Raw genomic sequence first — 20,978 nt, forward strand, 5'->3', positions numbered from 1 at the left:
GCTCTACAGCTTCCACTGGAGCAGGAGCCCCTCATTGTGTCTTCATGCCCCTTGGCCCCTCCACACCAGTTCTCCTCTCCCTCATGACCTTTGTACGAGTTACTTTGTACTTGCACTTGGAGTCACTGGTGTGGCACAAAGTCATAGGATCACTTAGGATGCACGTAAGGTGCTGGGTTCTTCATACACACCAGCGATAACTGTTTATCCTGTTTTTCTCTTGCCCAAGAATATAGCATGCTCATAGGTAATTGAAATCGTTTCTTCCTGGCTAACCCTCATTAGGGACCCAGATTGGATTTGCTAATTGGTGAAGGGGAAAAGGAAGCTGGTTTCAGTATGCCGGTACCTGCCGCAGCTGATACAGCTCCCACCTCCCCATTAAGGGCCCAGGCCACGCCCCCGTTCCTTCTGGCCACGCCCCCAGGGGAGGAACGGAGGGCTCCGCCCCTCCCTCGACGCCCAGCTGCCCTCAGAGAGGGGCGGGGCGCTCTTTTGGCTCCGCCCCCTCTCTGTGGCGTCACCGCCAGCCGAGCAGTGCGCAGCAGGTGCTGGCCGCGGTGCGGGACGGGCAGAGCGGAGCCGGCGGTACTGGAGGGGGAGCTCGGGTGTGGGGCTGGGACATTCCCCCGGGTGTGTGTGAGGGGCTGGGTGAGCCGGGTGTGTGGCTGGGAGCTACCTGTGGTGGGGGTGCGGGGCTGGGTGTGCCGCTGGGAGCGCCCCGGGTACGTGTGTAGGGGATGGGGGTCTGTGGAACCAGGTGTGGGACCGGCCCAGCCCGTACCCCAGCCCTCTGCTGTATGCGGCTGGGGCTGGCGGTCGAGGAGGGCCCCGAGGAGGGCGGGTGGGATTGGACCTGGCCTCTGTGGGGCAGGATCCGGATGTGGGGCTCTTGCTGTTGGGAGCGCTGCTCCTCGGAGGAGGATGATGATGAGGAAAACATGCAGGAGTGAAGAGGAGGGGTGGTGGCCGCTGTGGTGCTGGGTCCCCGCGGTGTCGGGGCCTGCTCTGGAGCAGGGGGGGCATCGCCAGTGCTGCTGCCGCAGGGGTGTCTCTGCCCTGCTCCAGCTCTAGCGATCCGTTTGTCATCGCAGGTTGCTGTAAACTCTTTGGGGTGCCGTTGCCGGGAGCGAGGCGGTGTGGGGTGGCACAGCCCTGCCCTGTGCACCGGCAGAACGGCGCTGCTCGGCTGCGGCTGTTTATGCAACCTGCGGGGAGAAGAAGGAGGCAGGCAGCTGTGCCCGGAGCAGATGGGCTTGTTTAATACTAATGGGCTTATTTAGCGTAGAGCAAGGGGAATGCTAGCACTCTTCGAGTGAAAATAATGCTGCATCGTGTGTTTAAAAGCCATTATGGCTGTCCTGGATTTGTATTTCCTGTGTCTATAGCTGCTTGAGACCTCATTTGGATAATTAAATGTCATGGTGAAATAGGAGAATGAGGACAGGAGAGCATTTGCCTCCTTTCCTTTGCCATAGGGGTCTGGCAGCCCCCTCTGACAGCAAAGGGGAGACCCTCCGCGCAGGGCAGCACCAGGATCTGTCCCACCCATCCCAGGTTCATGGTTAGCTCTGCCTGAAAGGGGGAACAAAAGTGCTCTTGATGTCTTTGCTACAAGACCTGTGTGGACAACCTGATTGTCTAAGCAGGGTGAGTCTTGGTAAGGTAGTAAGTGTGGGTGAGCTAAAGTGACTGCACTGAACTGCTTCCTCCTTTGGGCTGTGGTACCTCCGGTGATGAGGTGAAAGATGCAGTGCCAGAAAATGGGTGTTTTTCTTTCAACTGCTTCAGTTGTTTTAATAAAAAAGTGGCTCTTCCTTGGTGATAAGAATACTCTACATCAGAATGAGGAGGAGGCTGAAAATGCTGAGATTGGATAAATTCTAGTGATTGTATTTCAGTACTGCTTGGGGACAGTCAGGAACTAGCCTGTGTGTTGCAAAATAACCTTCTGTGCTGCACAGAACAGCATTTTTCTTATTTTATTCATGTGCTGTAAAGGCCACCTCTGTTAAAGTCCTGATCTGCCATTCCCCTGATAGTGTGTGAGCAGTGAATGATGATCTGTAGAGGCTGGGGGGTGTCCTCGTTGCAGAGGTCAGGGAGGAGAAGAGAATGTCTTGTACATGAGCAGCTGCAGCACATGGGCTGAGCAGCCCCTGCAAGGTGCTACCTGGTGTCAGATCAAATAGAAGGCTCTGGTGCTTTACTGCCATGTGACCCCAGGTCCGTAGTGGTTTCTGTTCCAAACCCCAGAGGTGTTCTGTAAGTGTAAAGCACAGATGCTCCTGCTTCTAGCGTGGCACTGGGATGATGGAGGATTTCCTGGAGGGCTGTGTTTATGGTAAACAGATGAGCTGCCTGTTTTCAGGGGTAGTTCTGTGCATGATCAGATTAACGTTACTTAATATTTTCTAGGAGGGCAGAGCAGCTTGTGTAATTCTGGATTTTCAACAGACAGGTCTGCATTTCTCCTGTGAACTGTTTGATCTCCCTGTACCATGGCTGCGGGTTAGGGGGCCGTGAAAACTTCTCGTGGGAGCTGAAAACATGAATGAGCATGGTTTGAATGCCTGCCTGCGATATTGACGTTTTCTACTCCCTTGGTTTCGTATTCTGTCTTTCCCAACTTCCTGTTTCTGAGCTGAAACTGTATGGCTCAATGAGTAGAAAATAGCACTTGGTCATTTAGGGGAATAGGGGAAGAGAGCAAGAAACCCGAGTCACTCCGGCAGACACAGTGCCAACTCTGGCATCCTGCCGGCTGCAGCTTGGCTTCCCACAGGGCAATCTGGGAGCCTCCAAAGCCGCTTGCCTGGGATGGGAGAAGTGCCTTCTCCAGACTAAGGGATGCAGTGTTGGGCCTTGCACCTATGCTGTGCCGCCCTCTGCAGCAGTATTCCAGGGAGCATTTTCCACCAAGAACGTGGCTCTGTGGGAGCATGTGTGCACATTTCTGCTGCTACAGCATTGCTTTCTTGGAGATGGAGCTGTGCAGCCTGCCCATGGCCAGTCAAGGTTGCACGGGCCTCGGGGAATGCACCTACAGTTCTCTGTCCAGCTCTGGGGCAGCAGCACAAGAGGGACGTGGAGCTGTTGGAGCGAGTCCAGAGGAGGCCATGGAGATGCTGCGAGGGCTGGAGCAGCTCTGCTCTGGAGCCAGGCTGAGAGAGCTGGGCTGGGGCAGCCTGGAGAAGAGAAGGCTCCTGAAGGGGAGACCTTAGAGCAGCTCCAGTGCCTAAAGGGGCTGCAGGAAACCTGGAGAGGGGCTTGGGACAAGGGCCTGTAGGGACAGGCCAAGGGGAATGGCTTGAACCTGCCCGAGGGGAGACTGAGCTGAGCTCTCAGGCAGAAGCTCTTCCCTGTGAGGGTGCTGAGGCGCTGGCACAGGGTGCCCAGAGAAGCTGTGGCTGCCCCATCCCTGGCAGTGTTCAAGGCCAGGTTGGACACAGGGGCTTGGAGCAAGCTGCTCCAGTGGAAGGGGTCCCTGACTGTGGCAGGGGTTGGAACTGGATGAGCTTTAAGCTCCTTTCCAGCCCAAACCATTCCATGATTCTGTGTTGCTACGACACAAGTATCAGCCTCACACGTTAGGCTCTTCATTTGCAAGGAGAAGCAGACTTCAGGCCTCTGGAGGGTTTGGAAGATGCTGGGAGGGGGAAATACCTAGCTCAGGACTCAAAAGGTTAAATGTTTATTCATCCAAACCACTGCTGTTCATTCTGTGGAGCTGCCTGATCTGGTGGCTTCAGCAGGTGAGGTGTTTTGGTGCAGGAAATACCTGGAAGCCATTCAAATAAAGATGAGGAAATGCATCTCTTCCTAATGACCATGGAGTGTCCCAGTAGCCCTGAGCATCTCTTACGGAAATGTGTTCAAACATAGCAGCGTTTCTAGCTTTTCCTTTGCGGCACCGTGCTGGGTTTTTCAGTTCTGCATTTTGGGAATTAGAACAGCTTTGAGCAACTTCTGTCAGGCAAGGTGGATGCAGTTCTTGTGCAGTTCTTCTGCAGCTGTTACTGTAAGTTGATGGTGAATTGTATGGGCAGACCTGGGAGGAAGCTCTTCCTGGAAGCAAACAGAGCAAGAACAGAATCTCTTACAGTTTAACATACCTTTCATGCAGTCACTAATGGAGCTTGCAAAGAAGCTGGTAAGAGGGAAACACAGAACCAGTGCCATTTAAAAGCCACTTGTGCTTTTTTTTTTCTTATTTGGGTGCTGTTCATATGAAATGTAATTTAAATGCTAGGCTGGTTGCCAGGAGCTGGATTGTTGATGTGAAATGTACTTTCCATTAGAGCTCTGTATTGGAAAACTACTTCCTAGCGCTGCAGGCACTGGAAGGGGTGGGTTACATCAGGGTGTGCTGGTTGCCCTTCTCGGGATCCATGCCTTTCACCGTGCCCTCCATCTTTATCTGTGCAAAGGCCAGCTGAATCAGTATCTGACATGCGCAAAATGGGATTCCTCCTGAATCATCTTGCAGGATATGAAGTGTGCTTGTTCTGCTGTCCTACAAAAATACAGCTTCTTGCCTGTCTATTAACCTACATGAGTGAGAACAGAGGAGGCTATGGGGATGCTGTGAGGCCTGGAGAAGCTCTGCTCTGGAGCCAGGCTGAGAGAGCTGGGCTGGGGCAGCCTGGAGAAGGCTCCCTAAGGGGAGACCTTAGAGCAGCTCCAGTGCCTAATGGGGCTGCAGGAAACCTGGAGAGGGGCTTGGGACAAGGGCCTGTAGGGACAGGACAAGGGGAATGGCTTGAACCTACTAGAGGGGAGACTGAGCTGAGCTCTTAGTTAGAAGCTCTTCCCTGTGAGGGTGCTGAGGCGCTGGCACAGGGTGCCCAGAGAAGCTGTGGCTGCCCCATCCCTGGCAGTGTTCAAGGCCAGGTTGGATGTGGCTCAGAGCGAGGGATGGAAGCAGAAGACCTCTGCAGCACTGCATGGGACAGCTTCGTGCAGCCTGCTCACTCCGTCTCAGAAAAACAGAAAAACTCAAGGCACAGCAACAGGTGGTAAGAATTGCCAAGGAATAGGACAGGCTTTGTAGAAGCAGAGGGTCCTCAGTTCGGGACAGATGCCTGAAGAAAAAGAGATAATAAATTCATGAGTGTGCTGGAAGCAGAGAGTGAGGAGCAGTGACTGACTAGTTCTGTACGAGCTGCATTGGTATGGCAGTAAGTTCAAAGCACTCAGAAAATAGTTATTTTCAAAGCTTAATAGCAAAGCTCTTCCTTTAGGGTGTATTAGATTTAAAAATACATATATAAGGTGTACAAAGCATCATAGTTCTATACTTGCACCTTTTCTAAGCCTTAGTCAAAACCAGGTTACAGATGTAGAGGAACTAATGTTTTCACAAAGGATGCGGGTTCATATGAACTGATACATCAGTGTGCGTGTTTATACATGCACATACAGTGCCGTGTGTATTCTCAGTATGGTACATTGTGTGCATGGTCCTGCTGCAGTGATTTCTTTTCTGCAGACCTTATGGGAGATGGTGCAGCCTTTTGGGGTATGTGAGCTGCTTGTTTAAAAATAAAACCCTTTTGTTAGGATAGGGGAAATGATGTTTGCTCAGTGGTGTGGAACAAAGGCGCTTGGAGATAGCTTAAAGAAACTTAATGATGTATTAATGAACTTCTCAGCAAAAGTACTAATGGGGGAAATAAAGGAATAGGAGCATGTTTTGTCATTTTCTTCAGCTGTACTAGTAATTTCTTTTAACTAGCCACATAAAGGGCAAATGCTTAGCGGCAATCAATGAAATCTCTTTGTTGGCTGGGTTTAGTGCTAAATGGGAGTTTCACATTGGCTGAGACTCTGCAGTGCTGTACTGGCTTTTCCTGATGGACCTCCTGCAGCGCCATGAGAAACAAAGGGCTTTACAGATGCCCTGGCCTCTTTCTTTAAACCTTCCTTTCCAAGAGGTTCTCATTGGGAAACCCACAGGTATGAGCCCTGATGCAAGCAAGCAGCTGGTCTTGGTTGCAGCTCCCATGGAATTACTAGTTGGGGTGAGAACCCACAGCAAAGGTTGATGGTAGTTTTGACTAGGAGCTCAAGTATGTCTCTGAAAAGTATCTGCTTGATGATTCAAAGCTCTGCCTTGCAAACACATACCCAAGGGAGTACATAGGGCTAGTAAGCATGTAAAGTAGTGTATGAGTTCATGAGAATGAGAAAAACCTATAGTCACACAGTTCACGAAGGGCAAGTAGGGAAGGGTGTATGTGTGGCAGTAACTGATAGTGGAAGTGGGGGACAAGGAATAGTTCTTCCTGAGAATGTAACTAAGACAAACACCATTGTGAGAAGGTTGAGGTGGAGCTGGGAGGGAGGGGACACAAGTCATACTTGGGACCTCTGAAGGACCTGGTTTCCACAACCACTTCCTGGGTTTGCTGAATGCCTCTTTAAATTCTTCAGTGTTCTCCTTCATCACAGATAAATCCCCAGTGTCATTCGTGCTGAGGCTGTTCTTGCTGGATACTCTCTTTTGCTGCTTGCCTAATCCCAGTTGCGTTACTTTACCCTCAACTTTAAGGGGGGGAAAAAATAACTTTTGCTGTGGTGGAATATGCCCTTCTTAATCTCATTCTGCATCTTTTCTGCTGCTCTGTTGTTCTGAGTTCTCTACCGAGGCATCTGTCTGGCTTCTAGGAGTCGCTCCAGTTTTCTCCAGTTATCACATTAACAGGCAGAAACTAAGTTACTGGCCTCCATCACAAACTTACTCCTTTTCAAAACCTGGTCTGACATTTCTGACACAGAGCTGCTGAACATTCAAAGGGCACCGGCATTTCTTTCTTGTTTCAAGAAAGGAACAGGGTATTTCTGTTCCCTGTTTGCTCAAGCCATATTCAGACTTGAGTTTTTAAATGAGTCAGTTCAGTTTCTCAGGCTCTTCTCCAGAGCTGTTGATGCAGTTTTCTTCATTCATCCCCCAGGGCTGTTGCTTTCAGCCAAGCTCTTACCTTACCACACTTGTTCAGTGGTTTCCAGGCTTTACCAGGTAGAGCCTTGCACAACTGGTACCACCTCAGACCTTTCTGCAGAGATGCTTTTCTACCATGTGGTTCCACTGACAGTTGTACCAGCTCTCCAAACGGCTTTTGGTGTGGTCCCGCGTTGGGTTCTTGTACAGAAACCAGGCAGCCACAGCACAGTGAGCAGGCACCATGCCTGGCTACTGAAGGGAACAGGGGAAGGAGTGAATGTCCAGTCCTGATGGTGGAGGATGCCCCTGGAGGTCCCAACAGATATCCCGGTGGCAAGGGAGCAGTGCAGTGGCTGAGTTTAAGTTATCCACTGCCTGAATTTAGTTCACAGCCAACTGAGGAATTGCAACATCTTTAAAGTCTTGCTACAGCACTAAAATGGCAAATGTAGATAAATGAATTGATGCATATGATACACACACTTGCTCTGGCCTTGTTCTTCCCCGGGAACTTGCTTTTGGCTGCTATTTTGGGATGATTTTTTAGGTTAGATGAACATTATAGTGACCTATTATGTCCCAAATAGTTTGTTGCATTAAAATGAGTCGTAGGGCTTGCTGCCTGTCTTTTATGGGCTCTCTGAAGGGAGGATTTCCTTGCTGCAGACTTGGTAGAGGCATTGCAGTGCGGTGCTTAAAGAGCCTCAAGTTAATGTATGTTGTGCTTGTCCCTTTGAAGATGAGCAGTTAAGTGTCTGTCTGGCTTGGCAATAGAAACAATAACTAAATAAAATTCCTCTACTCCCTGGCATTGGCTGAACAGTTAAAACTTTTGTCAAAAACATTAAGAAATATCATTTGAAAGGCAACTGCACTGCCTAAGCAGTTAACTGGGAGTGTGCAACAGCTAGCACCGTGCTAGTGATGTTCAGGCAGGGTAATGTGTAACTAAGCAGAGAGTCTGAGGATCTTTGCTTGGGGCAGGACGGTCTCTGCAGTGATGAAATAGCAAGCTGTAAACAAGCAAAGCTCACTGCAACCCTGTCAGGACTGCAGCAGCTAAACATAGCCCCAGAGGCTTGACTCACTTGGCTTCTGCCTGGCACATGATTGCTCTGGGCTCACTGTGGGGTTACAGAGGTGAAATTCTGTAATCTGTGTCATGCCAGAGATGTGTAATGGTCTCGTCTGGACTCAGAATCTGCACATCACCAAGAGTGGGTACAGAGTATGGAGCACCCAGGTCAGCCTAGCCCAGCTGCCTGCCCTTTCCAGCACTATCCAAAAAGGATCCTGCTTGCCACCTCCCCTGCTCCATGCTGACCAGCCTGGAGAAGAGAAGGCTGTGTGGAGACCTCAGAGCAGCTTCCGGTATCTGAAGGGGGCCTACAAGGATGCTGGAGAGGGACTCTTCATAAGGGACAGGGGGAAGAGGGTTCAAACTGAAATGGAGGAAGTTTAGATTAGATATAAGGAAGAAATTATTCCCTGTGAGGGTGCTGAGGCGCTGGCACAGGGTGCCCAGAGAAGCTGTGGCTGCCCCATCCCTGGCAGTGTTCAAGGCCAGGTTGGACACAGGGGCTTGGACCAAGCTGCTCTAGTGGAAGGTGTCCCTGCTCGCGGCAGGGGTTGGAACTGAATGAGCTTTTAATGTCCCTTCCAACACAAACCAGTCTGGGGTTCTGTGCTGGCAGTGGCAAACTTCAACAGGGCAAATTATATTCCTGGTATTTCTCCTAAAGCCTGTGGGATGTGGGAGGAAATGGTGACCTTCTGCACCCTGTAATGTCAAAAGGAAATAGCAGAGTACTGTTGCTGCAATCAGGATGGTTCCTGAACACATGGTATTAAGGACACTTCTGTTTCTCAAACAGGGAGAAGCTTCAGAAACTTAATGTAAGAAATGGTTTGCTTAGTCATGGTGCTCAGAGATTAATTAAAGTGCATTACTGTGACAGTCTTGTCTTTTGATGGCTGTGCCATGACTAATACGTTGGATATGTTTTATGAACATCAATTCTCTGAGGTGTCTTTAATGTTGCTTTTTGAATGAGACTGAGTCCAAGGTCCTGATTGCTTGTGGCTTAATGATTCTGTTGCATATTACTGGAAAAATACGAGATGTTCTGGGTTAGAGTGTCATCAGGAAATTGTTCACGTACAGCCTTGCTCCAGAGTGCTGGTCTAGAAGCTTGTAACAATTAGCAGGAGTGTAATGGGCATTTATGTTCACTCTTTCTCCTGTTTAGGCTATCAAACGTGTCTGGGACACTTCTGCATGGCTTTCTTTTTTAATATAGAGAGAAACATGAAGTAATCACTTCTAAATCTCTCTTAAAAGCAATTTAATCCTGAGTGGAAGCAGAGGATTTTGCTTTGCAGTCACAAGACTGTTAAATGTCTTAGGGTGAAACAGCTGATACGTGACTGGAAAGCACCAAGTCACTCTGCTGTGCCACTTGAAAGAAATCACTTCAACTCAGTCTATGCCCCTGTGATAGGGTTAAAAGATAAACTCGCTTTTTTACTCAGGTATTTTGAGGTCTGTTTCTCACACTTGAGAGCAGTCTGAAATGGGGATTGCATGGTCACGGATGAAGGAGACAAAAGCCAAACCAATTCTTGTGTTTGTCTTCCTTCTTCTGCAGGACAGATTCTGCATCACATATGAACTACGACAACCCTCCACCTTACACTGGCCCGGGCCCCACCGCCCCATACCCACCCTATGCACAGCAGCCAGGCGGTCCTCCTGGCCCCTACCCAGGCTATCCTCCTGGACCCACTGGGCCCTACCAGCCAGGCCAGCCGGGTTACCAAGGCTATCCCCAGTATGGATGGCAGAACGCTCCTCCACCTCCAGGACCAGTCTATGCAGATGGGCCTAAAAACACAGGTAAGCCTAGCAGCCACGGTGCCGTGTCATCATGACCCTTTCTGGCTTGTGAAAGTGTGAGTGCATGCTGGCCTTGACATAATGTGGTTACCAGTGTCTGACCCTCGCAGGGATAGGGGAGGTGGAGGCTTGCTTGTTGATAGCCTGTTTTCCTGCTTGCTTTTGTTGTGTCTCTATCAGTTCTCTGGCTGTTGGAAGATCCCGCTGAACATCCTTAGTGCTGGTAGCTCAAGAGAATCCTTATACTGAACTTGTTATATATGCTTTCTGCTGGCTTTATCAAAGAATCACAGAGTCATAGAATGGTTTGGGTTGGAAGGGATCTTAAAGCTCATCGAGTTCTAACCCTGTGCAAATGTACAGTTCCTACTAAATTAATGGTCATCAATTTTTGTGAGCCCATCAATATCTGTCCAAGTGATATATTGGAATCCTTCCTGGTCTTCTGCTTTTTTCTGAAGCTATTACTGTTCTGTGGAAAACCCTGTATTTCTGAGGAGGGGAAAGGGGACAGTGTAACTTATCTTGGCAGCTAGCTGCTCCAGCTGTGTATGTACTCAGTATGGTGTGCTGGTTTACTCTGGCATCCATGATTCTTGTGGGGCTCGCTGCAGCCCTTGGTGCAGGCTTGAGTTATCAGAGGAGAGACAAGGAGATTATTAAGGGACCAGAGCATCTTTATATGAGAAGCTGAGAGAGGGGGGAGTGTTTAGCCTGGAGAAGGCTCAGAGGGGCCTATGCAGGTGTATAAATACCTGACAGGGAGGAATGAAGAAGAGGGAACTGACCCTGCTTAAGCAGGGTAGTGGACTCTGTGATCTTCAGAGATCCCTTCCAACATCAACAATTCTGGGATTCCAGCAAGGTTGGTTTGGGTCTCTGCCTTTTCCCTATGGAAAGTGTTGGATTTAGCTTGGGGTGGTTTTTGTAACTCTGTCTTGCTAGCAACGGCACTTGCCTAGAGACCAAGTTTATTCATGTCACTGTTTCACAGGCTTCACAGGTTGTAAAATCTGTGCTCATACATCATGGGGAAGTAACTCGCTCCCTCAGCTCTTCAGTGATAAAAACAGTCATCCAGGCTGGGAAGCCAGGAGCCATCACCACCTTTCTTCCTCCATTGCAGTGAATATCACAAGAGACTCTTCTGGAGAAGAGCCTGAAGTACCTATAGCTGTTCTGGCTGCCTTGGGCTACCAAAAGCTCCCAAAGAGGCTGTTTTGCAGGAGTGAATGTGGGGAGCGCTTCTTCTGAGGTGCTGTCCAGGCACTATGCTTTAGGTTGGAGCTGTGTCAGGAAGGAAGGGAGAGTTAGGATTTGTATGTGCTGCATGGTCATGAACAGACTAACCTGGGTGTACAGAAATGAGACTGACATGTACCTCAAATCAAAACCTAAGTCACTGCTTTACAGCTGCGTGAGGCACTGGTACTTCAGGTACTGCTGCTGTAAAGTCTGGTTGATAAAGTGGGTATTGAAGCTGACACAATGGAGAATTGTCAGGACTCAGACGGTTCCCCTGAGGCCTCTGCCACTGTACAAAGCTGTCTTTTGGCCGTTGCACATTAAGGTCGTTCTTCACATACTGTTGTTGCCATGGGACATGGTGTGATTTAATCGAACAATTTGTGGCCTGTCTGGCCCTTGGAGAAGAAAAAAACCTCATGTAGCTCACTCTTGAGATGATATAGGGAAACAGCTTAAACTTAGTGCTGGTTTCATCCCTCGTGCTGCAGAAGATGTCATGAACCACAGAGCCTTGTTTCCAGGGCTGCTGTTATGGCCTCCGGAGGCTGAACAGCACTGGGTACAATCTGCAGCCATATCCTGCAGCCATGCATCTCCCCAGCAGCAGCACCTGGCCCCCTGCATCCTCAGAATGTGAGAGCTGTAAGCCTGGGCTGTATTGTTCTGTCCCTCTTGTTGGGGTCATGCTTGGCAAGGGCTGGAAAGAGGATGTTATTACTGTTAAGGCAGCAATGACTTTGCTAGAAATAGATGATGGAGGATGTAATCTTTTCAATATGACAGTAAATAGGGGCACATCTATAAAGGCTTGTTGGAGGAAGGTGGAGTCAGAACAGCGCTGAACAAGAACAGGTATATTCCGCTCTAAACTGTGTAGGGTTAGCGGTGGTGAGGGTCTGAGTTGCAGCTTGTGGTTTATACATGAAGACAGTGCTGTTGGCCATATTACAGCCCTGTAGAAGAGGGAGACTGGAGGTAATAATGGCAGCTGGTTGTTCTTTGCCCCTTCTCCCAGCATAGATGGAGTCCAACGTGTGCAAGCTTGCACCTCCTCAGTCACCCTAGCTGCCTCCACACTGTTGGGTGTAAAAGGTCTTGAAGCATATGTTTGTTTTTCTCCAGGTGGAGGAGCAGTGAGCCAGAGAGGCTAGGTGCCTTGCTGAGGTGGCACACACAGCTTCATGACTATGGGTTTAGGTGTTTTGATAGCTGGGGTTTGGGCTTGCCCAGACTACCAATAGCAAAGTCTCCAAAGAAACAACACCTCTTGCATCTTGCAGGGGCTAATAATTGACTTGGCCATCAGAAATAAACAACCTGACCTTTATCTATAGAGCTGGTAATTTCTCTGTTGAGCCTGAGGGATGTTATCCTTCAGAGGATCTGAATCAGCTTTCTATCTCTGAACTGCTTTGTGCTGATTTCTGTCTGCATCTTTCCCGCTGTGTAAACCAAAGGATACCTTTTGTCTGTGCACGTGAAGTCTGACCAGGCATGAGTTTCTGAAAGACCATAATCTGCCATTCAGTGAAACACAGTGGCTTGGGTAGGTAAAGGGAACTTGCCTGCAGCAAAACAAGGCTGGGAAACACACACAGAAGAAGGAGGACAGTGCCTGCATGGAGCATAGTGTAAGGAGGCAGGCCTAGAGCAGCAGGGACTTCCTTTGGAGGAAAAAAATACCTCATTTCTCCACCAGTGTTTTCATTCCTGATTAATTCGTTATCAACTGGCATAAAGAAACCACAGTATCTGGTTACTGGTCAGCAGGTGCTTTCTTGTCTATGTAAATCAGAGGTGAAATGTAATGCAGTTGATAATGGCATGCTTTAAAAAGAAGTGGAATGAGCCAAAGTATGATGTGACATAGTAATTTTGCAAGCACTGGCTGATGTTAGCAATATGCCCAGTTTAATCTCCCCAACCCCCCTTGCTAATACGTAACAACGTAATGGGTGAGGTTCTTCCCTGCTGTGCCAGAGGGCACCAGGCTCTGTCAGCAGCCTTCCTTTCCCCCAGCCCAGGGCAAACAGACCTCAGTGCTGCATTCGACCTATTGCCAGCAAAGCTGGCTCTGATAAGAGTAATAGTCACACTGATGCTGCCTGCCTCCTAATGTTTGGCCAGCTGCAAGAATGAACAGGTCACCTAGACACAGTCACTGCCTTCTGCTCAAGGAGTGGATTTCTCCTCTATATGTACAAAGGAGGGGGATGCTAATCACTCCGTTTAGGCTGTCTGGTGCCTTTCAGTGGTTACCTCCATGCTTCTCAAGCTGTGTGAAGCCGAGCCTCCCTCAGTAGGTTATTTGGAGGGCAGCATGTAGCAATTCCAGCAGGCCTTCTCTCTGCATGTTGACCCTCTCCAAGGATTTCCATATAGGTTAACCCTCAGGACCTGTGACTCCGGACAGCTGGTGTCCTGCCAAAGAGAGGTCTCACTTGGCAGTTGTCCTCTTACCGGCCTCTTATAACTGTGTGCGTTAAAACCTGCTGTGCTTCCTCCCCCAGGATTGCTGTATCATACCTCCCTCTGTCCCTGCCTTGTGTCAGCTCACTGCACAAACAGTGGGGGTGTTTGCTGGCAGACAGTGCTGTCCTGGGGCTGATACCTGACCTCACCTTGGCTGCTTTTAACCCCAAAGGAGGGGATAAGCTGGGAAAAGCCTGATGCAAAGAAAAGGATTTCAGAACTCGGGTCCTGTATCTGAAAACATGCCTCAGACAAACTGGGTAAACCAGGCTAAGGCTGGCTCCATACGGGACCAAACTGAAGGCTGCTGTTCTAGACAGTGCTTCCCAGTCTGGGTGAGAAGGAACTGCTGTAGAGCCTTTTTCCAGCACCGCAAGTGCTGCACAGACTGTGGTACTCGAGGAGGGTCTTGCTGAGTAAATACCTTCTGTGGCATGTTCCTTTACTTTAAAACTTGACTTTGTTCCCCCTGTCTGTCACCCAGACCACTCTAGCAGGGCCCTTGTAAGACTGAGATTTTGCTGAGTAAATCCCTTCAAGCCAGGTCTTGTTTAACTCTAGGACTGATGCTGATTTTCAGTAAAAGCACTTAACTTGAGCTGAGGAATGTGCTGTTCTTAGCCCTGCAGTAGACTTGGTGGGAAATGCCTCCTTGCTTGAACAGTAAATGAAGATTTCACTGATTATTTTTCTTTTTAAGTTAGAGGAAATTCTCAAATTCTGTAGCTTTGGGAGATCTCTGCATCTGCTGCAGTCTAGAAGAAAACTGAAGGCTCTGAAGCCCTGAATTACTGTTACTGTTGAGCTGGGGGAAGCTGATTTCTTATTTGGTGTCTCTCTTGTACCCTTTCTAACCTGTATGCTGGGGATTATAGCGCTCTGGAGAGCTGACTGATGCAAAGACTCGAGTACAACATAAGGTATGCTTTTCTCCTACAAGGAGTGCCTATAGCCATGACTTTTAGTGATGTTAAATCTTCCTGGGTGCATCTATACTCCATAAATGCTGATGAGTAGCACTGCCATCATCTCCGAGATCTCCGAATCCCACCCCTTTGTGTTTGGGTGAGGAAACTCTCCTCTTCCACAGCCCTGAGCTCACTTGCAAGAACATCTTCTGCACTGTTTATGATCAAACCTAACCCATGATTGGAGTGCATATGATGTGTGAAAGGAGAATGACTTTACCCTGGTGTGAAATGTGGCCAGTGCAGTGCTGGCTCTGGAAAGTTCTCACTTGGCACACTGGCATGGTAATTTCTCTGCAGTATGTTGCCTTTTAGCTCCCTGAAAGCTGAAACAGCTCTCTAGGGTGACTGTGAGAGCTGCTCAGACATGTGAGAACTGAGGGGCAGGATGTTTCATAACCTGATGGATATAGTCATGCAGCCACAGAGGAGGGCAGGCTTGATACCAGCGTGGGTCATTGTACATTAGTTGCTTCTGCTTGAGTCCAGGCTGAAATCTGGGCTATGTCTGCAGCTATCCCTGGCAGAGGGGATTTGCAGGTGAAACTACCCCTACTCACTGACAGTGTGCTTAGGTACTCAGTGCTGTTTGTGTTTAGAGCTGGGGATTGTCAAACTTGTTCTGAGTGTTTTGCAGCTTTGGGAGCTTTTTTTGTTTGGAAGTAGGCTATTGTGTTTCCATCTGGCTCTGGCTGGTATCTGTTTCAGGAGTGTGCTAAGGTATTTCCTGAAATCTGAATACGGTCTCGGTAGGGACTGTGAGTACAGTGAGGGTAGGAAGGAGTTGGGGGGCCGGGGAATGTGACACGTCAGGCATAAAGCTGTTAAGCATGAGCAAATATCCCCAGAGAGGAGAGGGAACAATGCAATGCCTTTCTTGCCAAGGGAGTTAAATCTCATCTGCACCCAAGCTCTGCCCTGGAGGTCTTGTGGGTAGGCAGCAGCCTTGGTGGCAGCTAGTGTGAAGGTTTTAGTTGAAGTCCTCTGGTCCCTACTTCCCGGTCATGCACTTCTTCTTCCGCATTTGCTGCCTGCTTGGGATCTCCTCCAGGACACGTGGCTGTCCCAGAGGCCAGTGCTGGGTGTTCCTTCCTCCTACAGTGCTGGATCTGCAGACCTAGGGTGCGCATCCCGAAAAGCGGTTCAGAAACACTTGTTTTTTAGTCACTGTCCCATCTGCATCCCTTGGCTCCTGCTCATTCCCTTGTTCTGTTGCTCACTTTCCCTTCTCTGGCCTTCATCCCCAACATAAAGATTTTCAAAGGAAGCACTTAGGTAAGAATGTTTGGAAGGTAGAACCAGATGCACAGGCTGACCTGGCTTATGAATCTGCTGCAGGCAGCACTTAACCCTGGAAGAAACTATTACTAAAATGGTGTTGTGCAGTTTTAAGCAAGACTTCTTGCTGCCTGCACAAACAAAAACAAAGTTCTTGGTGCTTGGCATAAAAACCACTTTATTCACAGGTGGGGAAGGGCCTTTTGCTGTGTATTTCCTCCCGAATGAGACAATTGGTATTAATGCTTCTGCTCTGAACTTTTGATTTAAGAATATGAAGAATACTTCTACCATAGTCGTGACTATGGCAAAGAGCTGTTCAGATACCACAGGAAGAGTTTTGGTCTTCAGGAGCAGTGCTTGGTGAACTGCTTCTGCTGCTGCTGCTTCTGTGCCCCAGGCCTTGCCTAGTAACTTACAGCAGCTAGGAGTGCAAGTACCCTGTCTGCATGCAAGGTGGCTCTGTGCTGCACACAGGTGGACCTAAAGGAGAAGTAAACTTCAAGGCCTAACACTCTTCCAATACTTAAAAGGGGCTACAGGAAACCTGGAGAGGGGCTTTGGACGAGGGCCTGGAGGAACAGGCCAAGGGGAATGGCTTTAACCTGCCAGAGGGGAGACTGAGCTGAGCTCTTAGGCAGAAGCTCTTCCCTGTGAGGGTGCTGAGGCGCTGGCACAGGGTGCCCAGAGAAGCTGTGGCTGCCCCATCCCTGGCAGTGTTCAAGGCCAGGTTGGACACAGGGGCTTGGAGCAAGCTGCTCCAGTGGAAGGGGTCCCTGCCTGTGGCAGGGGTTGGAACTGGGTGAGCTTTAAGGTCCCTTCAACCCAAACCATTCTGTGACTCTAAAACTCACTGCTTTTCTCTTGCCTTTTCACCTTGGGAAGAGGAAAGTCCATGGAGCTGGCTGGTGCCAGGCTGGGCTGACCCAGGGGTGCACGCACCTCGCTCCTCCCCGTGCAGCTGAGCCTGCACCTTGGCTTGCCCGAGGTGAGCTGTTGGTTGCTCTCTACCTCCATGTCATACCTGAAATGCCTATGCAAGAGCCATGGCACCCAGTGGCATGGAGCAAGTGAGGGCTTGCAGAGCTTGAGGGCTCTCAAGTGCCATCGCTGTCGGCTTTCTGGGGGGCTCCCCGTGTGGATAAATTGATACCTTAAAGGTAGATTTGTCCCTGGACAGGATGGGCTGGTTCTGTCATCAAAGCCTTTTAGACCCATTAAAGCACTGCGATAAGGAGCACTACAGTCTAAGGTCACAATACCAAACCAGGTGAAAAGTGCTGCCTGTGCCGTTCCCTCATGGAGCTAATGATTAACGTGTCAATTAGGTATGAAAAGAAACAAAATGTGTATGCTTAAGATAAAGCAGACTATGCATGAAATAACAAGGTATTGTAGTATTTGTTTTAAAAACAACGTGGGAGTTATTCGACTGGGTTGCACAGGCTGGTACTGTGTGATTACAGGGAGTGCAGCCATTTTTGGGGTAAGCATGATTCATTGTGGGCTATGCTCCTTAAGGGTGATTAGAAGATGGGAGGGTCTGCTCAGCTTATTCCCTCTCCCATCCTGTTTCAGAAGAAGCAATGGAAGCATCAAAACTCAAGCCTAACCTGAGTGCTGCTTGGTGCCTCAGGGAAACAGCCCTTGTTTCTCTTCTCTATCAGACCACCAGTCCCAAAGTGCTAATGGGCTTCTGCCCATGGTGGCAAGGACCCTGGCTTGCCACAGGAGGTCTTTGGAGCATCTAACCCTGGGCAAAAGAGAAGTACAAAGCAGCTAATGAGGTCCCCAGTAAGGCTCACCACAGCAAAGTGGGTGGCTTTAGCTTGGAGACATTCAGGCTTCTGCCAAGGCCCATAGAAAACCAGTGGTTGCCTTAATTGTTGTATTTTGGGTTGGGGTTTTGTTGGTAACTCCATTCTAGTAGAAAACCAGATTTCTGTTTACGGAAAACTTCTGGTTGAAGCAAGTTGGGAAGACCTTGGGTAGATTACGTCAGTTATGTGTTGAGCAAGGCTTCCTAACAACGTGATTTTGAGAGGTTTGAGTAAGGTGCCTAGGGTTTTGTGATGCTGTCTCTTACTGTGTTGCTCACAGGGGATCCTCTGCATTTAAAGTAGCCCTAATGCATAGGCTAAAGGAAGTTGCTACCATGTACTCTTGATTTCACTGGGGACTTCTGTCACTATGTTTAGTGCTTTGAAGCTGACTTTCTGCTGCACAGTGTCCAAAATGAGAGGATTGGTGTAGGATGTCTCCAGCTTACTGAGAAGCTTGGCTGGGAACAGTTTATCTAAGCCTTCGTTTGAACTGTTTTTTGCCCTATGCACTTTGGCAGGTGTAAGTGAATGGTTGACCATCTTGATCTGTTCTGCTTTTATAATAAGACCCCCACACACAACTGGTCGATGGGAAAAAGGTTTTTAGCATTAATGCTGTATGGCTATGGTTAAAGTTTCTGTCAGTTTGTCTGGTGACAGCCGTCTCTTCTGTCCTAGCCCTGTCCTGCCTGGGCTGCTGTGCCTGTGCATCAACTGGTTCAGTGCAGACCTTTCCAGCACAGCCTGGCGATGGCTGTGCTGAAGGTGCTGGCAGGGAGGAGCGGTGCCTGCTGTGACCCTCTAGTGCTGGAGGCAGCATCCGACACGAGCCACTGAGCAAACACGTGGTGGCAGTGCCCATCTCCCACCGCACAGCCCCATGTTTCGGAGAGCCATTTTGTTAAGTACTCCATTAAGCATTTGGTAACAGCACTTTATACATGCTCTGGATGTGTGTGCTTTGTCATTATGTCCTCAACAGGTGGCTCTAGTTTAAAACTTCTAATGGGTTTAAAACATCTAAAAAGCATAAACCATAGAATCCCAGAATGGTTTGGGTTGGAAGGGACCTTAAAGCTCATCCAGTTTCAACCCCCTGCCATGGGCAGGGACACCTTCTGCTACACCAGGTTTCTCAAGGCCAGGTTGGATGGGGCTTGGGGCAACCTGGTCTAGTGGAAAGCATCCCTGCCCATGGACGGGGCTTGGAACTGGATTCCAGCCCATTCCATGATGTGGCTGGGTGCTGTGGGTGTTCTGTGTGGTGCTGAGGCTGATGGAGCTCTGTGTCCCTGCAGTGTACGTGGTGGAGGAGCGGCGAAGGGACGACTCCGGCGAGAACGCCTGCCTGACGGCGTGCTGGACCGCGCTGTGCTGCTGCTGCCTCTGGGACATGCTGACCTGACCTGACCTGACCGCGTGCAGCCGCCTCCAGAACCTCTCGCTGAGTGCTATGCAGGCTCCCCACTCCTGCCCTAACTCCTTTCTGTTACTGTAATCAACACTCTGCTTTGCACAGCCAAGAGTTCCCGTCTGTCAGCCCTAGCGCCTTGTTGGGGTGGGGGGTGCACTTCTTTATTTTAGTAAAGGAAAAAAAAAATATCCCTTTTTAACATTTCTAAGACTTTTGTTGTAACTTTGAAGAATGTGCTAATGGTGTCTTTCAGCCAAAGGCATTCCTATGAAATGTATATTTATCAGTTGAAATTTTCCTAGTCCTAGAGATGAAGACGTACGCAATAATTAAAGCCAACAATTGATTTTCTCCACCAGGTCCCGGCTGTTTCACTCAGTGTGTCCCGCAGAGGGTGTGCTTCCCCCGCTGCTGCCTGTTCTCAGCCTGGTGCTCACTCTGCAACACCAGCCATGGACGTGCCTTCCAGCAGCAGTTGGTGCCGCAGCCCCTCGCAGGAGTCTGGGCACCTCTGGCCCCTCTGTTACCAGCATGGGGGGGATTCTCTGCAGCACCCCAGTGCATGAGCTGTGGGAGCACAGTGGGACCAGCTGCTGTGGGATGCCTGTGCCTGGCACCCCGACCCCTCATCCTGCAGTGCGCAGCGCAGCTGGGTTTTCATCCCTCTGCTCATTCAGGGCTGACCCTGTTTTGAGCAGGCTTGCGGGGGGTGAATTAATGGGGAAGAAGAAACAAGGCCATGGATTAATTTAGTGCCGAGGATTTAGAGCTGAAGCTGTTTCGTAGCATGCCTGGCCAGAAGAGGGATAAAAAGCTTGTATCTGTGGCAGAGAGGGGAAACCTGCTGCTTGTCACAACCCAGCTGCACACTGCCCTGGTTTGCTCCTATCCTCCTGCCTTGGGAGCAAAACTGATCCTGGTAGCCACACACACTGGCTGTGCTTTGTGCTGCTGCACATCACCCGTCACCTTGCACCCTCTGGAGCAGGGTGTCCCCGGGTGCTGCACTAAGCATTCACGAATGGTGTATCCACCCCTCCGAGATCTGGCAGCAGAGGGAGGGGTGGCCTGAGCTGAGCTGAGTGAGGAGTTGCCCTTGTCTGCGTCCTAAAGCTCTCCTGTGCTGCAGTGATGCAGCGGCTCTGCTCACCTGCTCTTGCATGGGCCTGGGTCTAGTGTCACTGTAGGGACCGGGCTCAGCTGTGAGAGGCACCACACATCACCACAGGCACTGAACCTGCCCTGCCCTGCCTCACCAGCTGCCCTGCTGCAGCACTCGGCAGCCAGCCTGCCCCAGGCCCAGCACAAGCAGCACCGGCAGTCTTAACAGCAGCTGAGGGTTACGGCTGCCACATCAGGAGCTCTGCTCAGGCCTCGCCAGCACTTTGCTGGGTTCTTCTGCCTGCTGTAGTCTGCGAGTTCCCCCCAGGGTGGTGCCGCTGCCTTTGGCACAGCCCAGGCACACTGCACGCCTCCAATGGGCCTTGACAATGTTTCTGGCTGGGTGGGTGAGGGCCCCTCACAGCAGCCATGCCCCAGCAGCATTCAAGCCTCTGGCTGAGGGCTGAGCTCAGCTCTGCTGCCAGGCTCCGGAATGGTCGCTGTCACCTCCCAGCAGCTTAGGGCTCAGAAGGGTTGTCCCCGGTGCACCCATCTTGCAGGGAAGGGTAAAGGTGGGGTGTTCAGCTGCACCCATTCCCCTGCCTGCCTGGCTTCCCCCTCATCTCCACACAGTGCTTTGTGTGCCTACCCCCCTGGCTGACCCCAGGGATGGCCTAGCCAGGCATGAGCTACCCCAGCCCTGTGCAGCCACCTCACACCCTCAGCCACCACAAGCACCACACCCCCTGCAATGCCTGCGCTCTGTGCCACGGGGCCTGACCCTGGGTACATCTCACACACTGCATCAGGAAGGGCTGCAGAGGTGCAGGTG

The 20,978-nt window shown here is 50.1% G+C and overlaps 1 protein-coding gene across 3 annotated transcripts; it reads left to right on the forward strand.

The window, feature by feature from the left end:
• The first annotated feature begins 467 nt into the window (after positions 1 to 467).
• Positions 468 to 19,400, forward strand: CYSTM1 (cysteine rich transmembrane module containing 1). Of its 3 annotated transcripts, none has more exons than XM_061354033.1 (3): positions 468 to 548; positions 9,595 to 9,842; positions 18,930 to 19,400. In XM_061354033.1, exons 2-3 carry the CDS (start codon positions 9,614 to 9,616, stop codon positions 19,034 to 19,036), a joined length of 336 nt encoding a protein of 111 aa, XP_061210017.1. In that variant the 5' UTR covers positions 468 to 548; positions 9,595 to 9,613; the 3' UTR covers positions 19,037 to 19,400. The 3 variants fall into 3 exon arrangements, with proteins under 3 accessions (XP_061210017.1, XP_061210018.1, XP_061210019.1); XM_061354034.1 differs by having other exon boundaries at positions 469 to 554; XM_061354035.1 differs by lacking the exon at positions 468 to 548 and adding an exon at positions 590 to 608.
• Positions 19,401 to 20,978: the final 1,578 nt, after the last annotated feature.

Source organism: Neopsephotus bourkii, unplaced genomic scaffold (genome assembly GCF_033783945.1).
Source record: "Neopsephotus bourkii isolate Nb327-2 ecotype Australia unplaced genomic scaffold, CSIRO-AGI_Nbou_v1 NB_716, whole genome shotgun sequence".
Classification (NCBI taxonomy): domain Eukaryota; kingdom Metazoa; phylum Chordata; class Aves; order Psittaciformes; family Psittacidae; genus Neopsephotus; species Neopsephotus bourkii.

What these genes read in the sequence shown, in the direction of transcription:
- CYSTM1 (XM_061354033.1), top strand. Translation starts at nt 9,614, where the DNA reads ATGAACTACGACAACCCTCCACCTTACACTGGCCCGGGCCCCACCGCC. An exon ending in AGATGGGCCTAAAAACACAG is followed by an intron (nt 9,843 to 18,929) that starts GTAAGCCTAGCA and finishes GTGTCCCTGCAG; the next exon opens with TGTACGTGGTGGAGGAGCGG.